The sequence below is a fragment of the Nicotiana tomentosiformis genome, chromosome 1 (genome assembly GCF_000390325.3).
Source record: "Nicotiana tomentosiformis chromosome 1, ASM39032v3, whole genome shotgun sequence".
NCBI classification, from domain to species: Eukaryota; Viridiplantae; Streptophyta; class Magnoliopsida; order Solanales; family Solanaceae; genus Nicotiana; species Nicotiana tomentosiformis.
In genome coordinates this window covers 48,400,172-48,410,135 of record NC_090812.1, presented here as the reverse complement: position 1 = coordinate 48,410,135, position 9,964 = coordinate 48,400,172, and the positions used below count along the sequence as shown (strand labels likewise).

The 9,964-nt window shown below is 42.5% G+C and overlaps 1 protein-coding gene across 1 annotated transcript; it reads left to right on the top strand.

Annotated features, from left to right (window-relative positions):
• Positions 1-6,696: 6,696 nt before the first annotated feature.
• On the top strand, positions 6,697-7,224 carry LOC138906423 (uncharacterized). The gene has a single exon (XM_070195141.1). It carries the CDS (start codon positions 6,697-6,699, stop codon positions 7,222-7,224), a length of 528 nt encoding a protein of 175 aa, XP_070051242.1.
• The last annotated feature ends 2,740 nt before the right edge of the window (positions 7,225-9,964 follow it).

The following is a 9,964-nucleotide window of genomic DNA, read 5'->3' as shown; positions in this document are numbered from 1 at the left end:
ACCGTGCTAAAAAAATCACGGAACTCGGGAGTGCCTCACACCTTCTCCCAGGTTAACAGAATTCCTTACCCGGTCTTCTGTGTTCGCGGACCAAAAATAAGAGTCAAATTTCCTCGATTTGGGATTCTAAAATAAATCGGTGACTTAGGACACCATAAATTATTCCAAGTGGCGACTCTGAATAAATAAATAATTCCATTTCGAATAATGTCACTTAAATTGGAAAAACTCCCTATCCCTTATCCCCTCGGGAAAAAGGAGGTGTGACAGCTCTGGCGACTCTGCTGGGGAATAAGAACCAAGAATCTCTGGTTCAGGGTTCATAATTCGAGCTTAGAATAGCTGTTATACTTGGATTTTATTTATTATCTGATTTTTATGTGTTTGAGCCTAATGTGCTAAATGTCGCTTTTTACCGCTTTGATATTGCTTGAACTGTATATAAACTGTTACGAAACCCTCTTCTCTCTGAGTCTTCTAAATCTTTTGGGAAGCGTGCGCTTCGCGTGACTTCTTTTCTGTTAGAGTCATACCCTAATTTTAGAACGAGGTTCGGACAAGTTGCAAAGCCGGTGAAGCTTCTGTATTTCCGGTACGCTGCCCCCCTCCCCCCGGCTCGAGTTGTCTGCTCGGGTAAGCCAGGTCTAGAACAACACACCTATGATCTAAACCTAGAATAACATAGCCTTATGTCGGATCCCTAGTAGGAACGTTTATTTGCATCACGTGCATTTGACTTTGGGGACTCAACATAGGGGTTGGGTCCGTCTAGGACAGGTGTACCCAATATATTGGACCATCTTGATGCATTTTACGTGCTATTTGTGCATATGTTTATTTCGGCTTGCATGTTGACCGGCTTCTAGAATAGGGAAAGGGAACCAAGAAAAAACAAAGAGTGAGGTAAAAAAAAAATACCCGGTTTTGAAAATCCAGGTATTTGAAAAATACTGAAACTCTGGAAAAAAAAATTCATTTTCAAAATAAGTCGTATTTTCCTATTGCTCCAAAACCTACCGAACTACGTGGGTCTGATTCTCACCGGATGTGAGATACGTAGGCAACCCCTATCAGGTCCGACCACATTTTTTCAAAACTAACCAAAATAAGAACCTTTTGAAACATGATCATCACCCAGGGTCGTTCTTGTCAAAATAGCCTTAAAACATTCTCCTGGAGCGCCGAAAAGTTATTTTCACAAGAATAGCCACAATGTAAACCCAAGTCAGTCTTTTCTCCTATAACCAACCTCAGTTGGCAGAAACAACCCTAAAAACTTTCCTCAAGTGTTGAAAGGGCCGTATTTGCAACAAAAAAAAAATGTTACGAAATTTACTGATTTGGATTTTTAAAATTAACCACTTTGTGTTTTTGAAAAATGTGTTAGTTTTGATTTTTGTCCTCAATTTGTGTGCAGAATGAGCACCGTTGAGAATGTACTTTTTCGGGTCGTAGATGAGATTCCACTGGGACTCCACATGTGGTGGAATGACTTGGGGGAGGTCAGCAAGCTTTATGTGACAAAGGCTTTAGGTAGGCTCACCGGGCTTCTGAAAATTAAACCAAGGGTAGATATAATTGAAGCTTTGATACCGTTTTGGGACCCGACGCACAATGTTTTCCACTTCTCTGATTTTGAGTTGACCCATTTGTTAGAAGAGATGGCAGGTTATGTTGGTCTTGACGGGAATCTCAGGCACCAATATCCAGTAGCACCAAGACCTGTAACTCCTTATAAGTTTTTGGACCTTCTGAGTAAGTTTTTGGACCTTCTGAGCATTAGCCGGCAGGTTAAAGATGGAAATTTGGCCAAAGGATTTTGCACATTCCACTTCTTATACAACCGGTATGGGGATCCCCGAGGATTTGAGGCTCCGGACAATGGTTTGAGTCATCAGGGAAATAAAAATAAATGGGAAGCACACAGAGGTTTAGCCTTCGTAGTTGCCTTTTTAGGCACTCTGATATGCCCAAGGAGTGACAGACATATAGAGCTAGGACTTGCAAGAATGGCTGACTTTATGGTCAAAAAGGCCAACGACACTCTTATACCGATGATTCTTGCAGAAATCTATCGAGCTCTAACTGCCTGTAGAGCTGGGACAAAGTTCTTTGAGGGTTACAACTTGCTTTTGCAAATGTGGATGGTGGAACATCTTTGCCATCGCCCGAGGTACATGAACTACGGTCTGACCAGACTCGATTGCATTGAAGAATACGGAAACCGGATAAACGGTCATGAGTTACCGGAGGGTACTGAGGCTTGGTTCGCGTATTTGGGTTTTTTGACCGCAAACCGAATTGAGTGGACTTTCAGTTGGCTCACGGTCAACGAGGTTATTTACATGTCTGCTGGAGTGTGCTTTCTTTTATTGATGGGACTTCGGAGTATTCAGCCATATGCTCCGCATCGAGTCCTACGCCAATTGGGAAGATACCAAACAGTCCCTTATGATGAAGATTTGAGTCCACAGGTTATTGAACTATGCCCAAAAGCCGCATTCCCAGAAGAAAAGGTTCGCCAGATTTGGCACTAATATAGGTTTGTGGAGCCACAGACTCAAGTACGGGATTGTTCCTCGGATGAAGTAGAATCTAACTACATAACCTGGTATGGTAAGAGAGTTCGAGTCAATCAAGAGACAGAACAGCCCGCTAAAAGACCCCATGTCCAACAATTCACCGATGGAGCGCGAGAATAGTGGGTTTGGTTAGCTAAAGAAAAGGAATACTGGACCATCATAAGCAAGCTAGAGGATCAAATCAAAAACCTCAAATTTAACAGTAGTTTGCAGGCTGCCGAGGATGAAGGAGAAAAGAAAAGGTTGGCCCGAGAAAATGAAGCCCTCCGAGCTCAGATTCAGAAAATGAAAATAGTTGCTGAAAACCCGGTAAAAAGCGAAAAAATGAAAGACTCATAAGAAATCTGAGGCGGAAAGTTCATGATTATGGGTTTGATTTGACAAAGGTCGAGGATGAATTGGCAAAAGCTCGGGCAAAATTAGCGAATAATGCAGAAGAACGGGCAAGGTGTGTTCAGCATTTAAAGCAAAAGTATGATAGAGGGGTCACGATCTTAAGGGAAAAGCTGACTAATCTCGAAAATGAAATGGTCCAACAGACAAAGGATTTCAAAGCTGAAAGAGAGCATTGCTATACATTGATTTCCCGATTGGAAGAAGTTATACAACAATTTCAAGACCAAAACCATATGGCCACACAAGTTTGGAGGCACGGTCTCAGCAAATTGGATGCTTGCTCCAAAAAAAGGGCGTCATTAGAATGAGGATTAAAGAAATTGCTGATTACGTTGCAATGAAATGCCATGAATGCGAAGATATGACCAGGTCCATGTTCTTTACTTCTATGATGACTTTTGTCCGTCATGTGATGGATGATTTAGAGTACCTTCAAGAAGAGATTGCACGCAGGCCCACGTCGAGACCAACTGATGTACCACGGGGCCCCGGAGTAGTATTAGAGGCTCTTATGTATTCCTGATTTTTTTAATTTATTATTTTTGGCTTTGAGTCTGTATTTTACCTTTTCGAGTCTGTTTTTTTTGTTTTGAGTACGTATGTTTAATCATCAGTATTTCCAAAATCTTTGTAATAGAAAAACCCAAAAAGATTTTATTTAATGAAATATTAAAAAAAACCAAAACCAAAATTTTCTTTTCTTTTATTCTGTATTTATTTCCTGAACTACGTAATGATCTGATTCATGCGGCGTCATGATACGTAGGCAATCCCCATCGGATTCAATCGTAGCTATAGACAATATGAGTGAAAAATAAAGAAAAAGAGAGAAAAAGAAGGAAAATTGAGTGAACAAGAAAGAAAAAAGAGTGAAAAATAAAAGTGCAAAAACAGCAATAAGGAAAGGAAAAAGAAATAAGGATTCGAAATTTGAGAAAAGAGATAGTAAAGTCAGGATAAAACATACAGCCGTTGCAAAGACATTTAGAAACATTTAATTGTTTAAGTGCATTGCATCCCCAATATGCGATTCCTTATCTCTTAAATATCTCAAACTAACCAGATTGTTATGTGTGCAAATATCAAAGGTCCTGTTTAGGTGGTTGGTTTTGTGGTAATCTGGCTTCCCATCCTTACTTCACGAGATCTAAAGGCAGTGTTCCTATGGCCTCTGAAAGTCATCTACCAATTATTGAGCCTGAGGATAGTCCTGTATCAGCTATTCCACAGTCAGAGTCTGCAGCCACTGAGGAAAATAGGAGGTTACGCATTCGCATGTTAGAAATGCGGGACGCTTGGTCTAATGGCAAAGAACCGCCCAGTGTAATCCCCGGATTTCCTGAACTGCTTCCCAGGACTAGTGGAATCTCTAATGTTCCCATCCCAGTAACAAACCCATTCATCCCGTTTGGGTACCCTACTATATCGCCCAATTTCACCGGTATGCCTTCTGAGGTTTGCCCCCAGGCACCGTTTTCAGGGGTACCTTCTACATTATTCACCGCACCACCAGTCTCTACTACGGCACAACCAACAGTTCCCAGGCCATGCTTCGAGCCTTCAGCTTTCACTTTTCAAGTCCCGCAATTTCAGCTAGACAACGCTCATGTTACCCCCAAACTCTTACCCTCAGCACCCACAGTTTGAGTCTCCTATGGAACAGGAAAGAGCTATGAGAAAACCCGAGCAAGAAGAGATGGTTCGGAAAATGAAAAGCCTCGAAAAAGGTCGGAAGAACATGCAAGGCCTGAGTGGCCAAAAGAGTGTCTCCTACTCCGATCTGTGTATGTTTCCTCATGTTCATTTGCCCGTTGGTTTTAAAATGCCAAAATTCGAAAAGTACGACGGGCACGGAGACCCGATCGCTCATTTGAAAAGATATTGCAATCAGCTGAGAGGGGCAGGCGGAAAAGAAGAACTTTTGATGGCCTATTTCGGGGAGAGCTTGACGGGAATTGCGTCAGAATGGTACATAGATCAGGACATCTCCCATTGGCATATATGGGATGACTTGGCCCGAGATTTCGTCAGGCAATTTCAATACAATATTGATATAGCTCCAGATAGGAATCCTCTGACCAATTTCAAGAAGAAAACCGCAGAAAGCTTCCGTGAATATGCTATCAAGTGGCGTGAGCAAGCATCCAGAGTGAAACCGCCTATGGATGAGGCAGAAATGGTCAATGTTTTCTTGCAGGCCCAAGAGGCCGATTACTTTCAGAACATGATGTCTGCAATGGGCAAACCTTTTGCAGAGGCCATAAAAATTGGAGAAATAGTAGAAAATGGCTTGAATACTGGCCAAATCATAAGTCAATCTGCTTTGAGAGCCACCTCCCAAGCCATCCATAACGGCTCGAGAGGTTTAGCAAATCGAAAGAAGAGGGAAGAAGGAGCTATGATGACTTCAGGTTTGAGAGGCCCCCATCGATCCCGCGATCATTCTTACATGCCTTCCAGAACCCCACAACACTAATACCCCCATCAAGATGCAGCATATGCCATGGAACCGCCTCCCTATGCGGTGATGAATGCCCAACCTTATACACGGCCACAACAACACTACAACGAAAACTGAGCTCCACCTCCCAGAAATAACCATCCTTACCAAGCTCCATATAACCCCCGTCCCCCACAAAATAATTACCAACATAATACACGCCCTCGTGAGCATCCTAGGAGAAACTAATTCACCCATATTGGTGAGTCCTACTCTAGCTTGTTTCCAAAATTAGTCAAGATGGGTCTATTGCAACTTGTGCCTCCAAATCGGCAAAATCTGGAATCTCCATCATACCGTCCCGGTACTAGGTGTGCCTATCATTCAGGGGCAAAGGGTCATGATACGGAGGATTATTGGACTCTCAAGAGAACCGTTGAGAATTTGATAGAACAAAAACGAGTGGTGCTGAGGGACGAGGAAGTCCCTAATGTGACTAACAATCCATTACCGACTCACAACAACGGGACGGTCATTGGAATGATTTGTGATGATAAAGAGTTTTATCCAGCTTTGAAAGCTATCATCGCCATTGTCGATTCAGAGGCAAGACCTAAAGCGGCGGTGAAACAAGCCAGAAATGAGAAGAAAATCACTCTAACTCCTCAAATTGCAGAAACAAATATTGGGGCAGCACCTGCTAAGGACGCAATTCTCTATGTTCCTAGGGCCCCAAGGAAAGAACAACTCATGTTGAACACCCCCAAAAGATTTGAGCAGAGGAAAGTCACGCTAAATATGCCAAAGTTGTATGTGCCAAAAGGAACTTATGTGGTGCAGGGACCGGTAATTTCACCAAGGCTGAATGAGCCCGTGGTTATTAGCCGCGCACCACAGAGCGCTATGAGAGACCCCACTGCAGTCCCCTGGAATTATAGCAAAACAGTGGTTACTTACAAGGGGAAAGAAATTATGGGAGAGGTGAACGAAATGAACCAACCTAGGAAGTACCACAACCCAGAAGAGCAAAAGATGTTAAAACTGAGCAAGGATAAACGGTTTTCGCCTAAGAAGCCTGTAAGTTCTGAGGAAGCAGAAGAGTTTTTCCGAAAAATGAAAACTTTGGAATATGCAATAATTGACTAGCTCAGGAAGACTCCTTCCCAGGTTTCATTTTTATCTCTTTTTATTAGCTCAAATGAACATCAGAAGGTACTCCTGAAAACATTGAACGAGGTAGATGTCCCGGTTGAAACTTCAGTTAAACAACTGAAAAGAATGGCTGAACAATTCTTTGAAGTTAATAGGATTTCCTTCAGCCGTGATGATTTGCCCCAAGAGGGAGCCACCCACAACAAAGCCCTTCACTTGACTGTCAAATGCAAAGGTTATTATATGAAGAGAGTCATGCTAGATGGTGGGTCTAGGGTCGACATTTGCCCTCTCTCAACGCTCCAGAGGATGAAAATTGGAACAAAAAGAATCCGATCAAACAATGTATGTGTGCGCGCTTTTGATGGTGTCAAACGAGACACAATAGGGGAAATTGATTTGATTTTGACCATTGGCCATGTGGATTTTGAAGTAACTTTCCAGGTTCTGGACATGGATACTTCATATAATTTTCTCCTAGGAAGACCACGGATTCACACTGCAGGAGCTGTGCCCTCCACTCTTCATCAAATGGTTAAATTTGAACATGAAAACCAAGAAATTGTTGTCCACGGGGAGGATGAACAGTCCATTTACAGGGACCCTTCAGTCCCATGTCTCGAAGCTAGAGAAGGAAGTGAGCACATTGTCTAACAAGCCTTCGAAATTATGATCGCTGATCAATGCGAATAAGGGGCCCCATTCCCTCAACCTTGCTTATCTAATGCCATGGTCAAGGTCGCCACTGAAATGATTAAACATGGGTACAAGCCCGGAAAGGGGCTCGGGGTATATCTACAAGGCATCATAGAGCCTGTTACGTCAACCGCCAATGAGAAGTTCTTTGGCATAGGTTTCTGAGCTACAGAGGCCGATAGAAAATGGGCTGATGAGCGCAAGAAAAATGGGTGGGTCCTGGATCAGCCCGTTTCGTATCTCACCAAGTCATTTATTGATCCCAAATATGTAGAATAAGAAGAAGAAGAGGCCTTCACGGTTGAAGAGATTGAGGATATTTGTGAAGCCATGAAACGAATGCTGTATGAGTCATACATGGTCCAGCTGGGGGAAGGAACGAGCACTGCTGAGGTGTTATACATGGGGCCAAATGCCAAACTTTAGAATTGGAAAGCTACCCCATTCCCTGTCAGGCGGGAATCCCGGTAGTCCAGTCTTGCCATCTTTTCTACATTACGAGTTATTTCAGGGTGTAACTCGAATGTTTTTATTTTATTGTCTTTTGATTTCGATGTAAACCCTCTTATCTTCAATTCAATGAAATGTAATCAATATTTCATCATCAATGGATGTTTCCTTTTTTTTTAATTCTAATTTTGCTACTTTTCTTATCTTTTCCTTTTCAGTTCTAATAATGCGGACTTAAATAACATGACATGCTTGCGGACTTCATGCCCAGATCTTAAAACACTGTCTAACTGTGAAATAATGAATCAAGATCCAGAATATGATGAAGATGAGGCTTTTAGGGAAATAAATTGAGAATTGGAACAATTTGAGAATAAGCCTAAGCCAAACTTAAATGAAACCGAGCCAGTTAATTTGGGCAGTCCAGAAGAGGTCCGAGAAACCATGATAAGCATTCACGCCGATGAAAGAACTAGGGATGCATTGATCCAACTTTTGTTAGAATTCAAGGATGTGTTTGCATGGTCCTATGATGATATGCCAGGTTTGAGCGTTGATTTGGTAGTACATAAATTGCCAACTTATCCCGGTTACCCACCCGTACAACAAAAGCAAAGAAATTTTAAAACGGAAATCAGTGATAAGATCAAAGAAGAAGTCACCAAACCATTAAAAGCTGGTGTGATTCGGGTGGTCTGATACACCACGTGGTTGGCTAATATGGTCCCAGTGCCGAAGAAAGATGGGAAAACCCGAGTGTGTATTGATTATCGGGATTTGAACAAAGCAAGTCCCAAGGACAACTTTCCACTGCCAAACATTCATATTCTTGTTGACAACTGTGCCAAACATAAGATACAGTCTTTCGTGCATTGTTATGCTGGGTATCACCAGGTTTTGATGGATGAGGACGATGCAGAAAGACGGCTTTCACCACGCCGTGGGGCACTTATTGTTACAAAGTCATGCCATTCGGTTTGAAAAATGCCGGGGCAACTTACATGAGATCCATGACTGCCATCTTCCATGACATGATGCACCGGGAAATTGAGGTGTATGTGGATGATGTGATCATTAAATCCAGAACACAAGAAGGCCATGTGCAAGATCTGAGAAAGTTCTTTGAGCGTCTGCGCAGGTATGATTTGAAATTGAATCTAGCCAAATGTGCATTCGGAGTTCCATCTGGGAAACTTCTGGGGTTTATAGTCAGCCGGAGGGGTATTGAGTTAGATCCGATAAAGATAATGTCTATTCGGGATTTTCCGCCTCCGAGAACCAAGAAAGAGGTCATGAGTCTGCTAGGGAGATTGAATTACATCAGCAGGTTCATTGCTCAGCTTACTACCACGTGTGAGCCCATATTTAAGTTGTTGAAGAAAGATGCAGTGATCAAATGGACAGATGAATGTCAAGAGGTTTTTGATAAGATCAAAGAATATTTGTCAAATCCGCCAGTGTTGGTTCCACCCGAGCCAGGAAGACCTTTGTTCTTGTATCTGACAGTCTTGGAAAATTCCTTTGGCTATGTCCTGGGGCAACATGATATGACCAGGAAGAGAGAGAAGGCCATATACTACTTGAGCAAGAAGTTTACCATTTATGAAGCCAAGTATACTTTGTTGGAAAGAACTTGTTGCGCCCTAACTTGGGTCGCCCAGAAGCTTAGACATTATCTTTTGGCCTACACCACATATCTCATAACTAGAATGGATCCTCTAAAGTACATATTCCAGAAACCAATGCCCACGGGAAGGTTAGCAAAATGGCAAATCCTGCTCACTGAGTTCGACATTGTCTATGTCACCCGTACAACGATGAAAGCTCAAGCCTTGGTGGATCATCTAGCTGAGAACCCGGTTGATGATGGATACCAACCCCTAAGTACTTACTTTCCAGACGAGGAAGTAAATTCAGTTGAAGTAATTCCAGAAGACACCAATGCTTGGAAAATGTTCTTTGATGGAGCTGTAAATGCAAAAGATGTCGGGATTGGGGCAATTTTGGTTTCACCCACTGGTCAGCACTACCCGGCCACAGCCCGACTTCAGTTCTTCTATACCAACAACACCGCTGAGTATGAAGCCTGCATTATGGGCATGAATATGGCAATTGATCTGGATGTGGAAGAATTGTTAATCGTGGGAGATTCAGATTTGATCATTCGGCAAGCCCAAGGTGAATGGGAAACTCGAGATATCAAGCTTATCCCATATAGGCAACATGTTGAAGATCTTAGTAAACGATT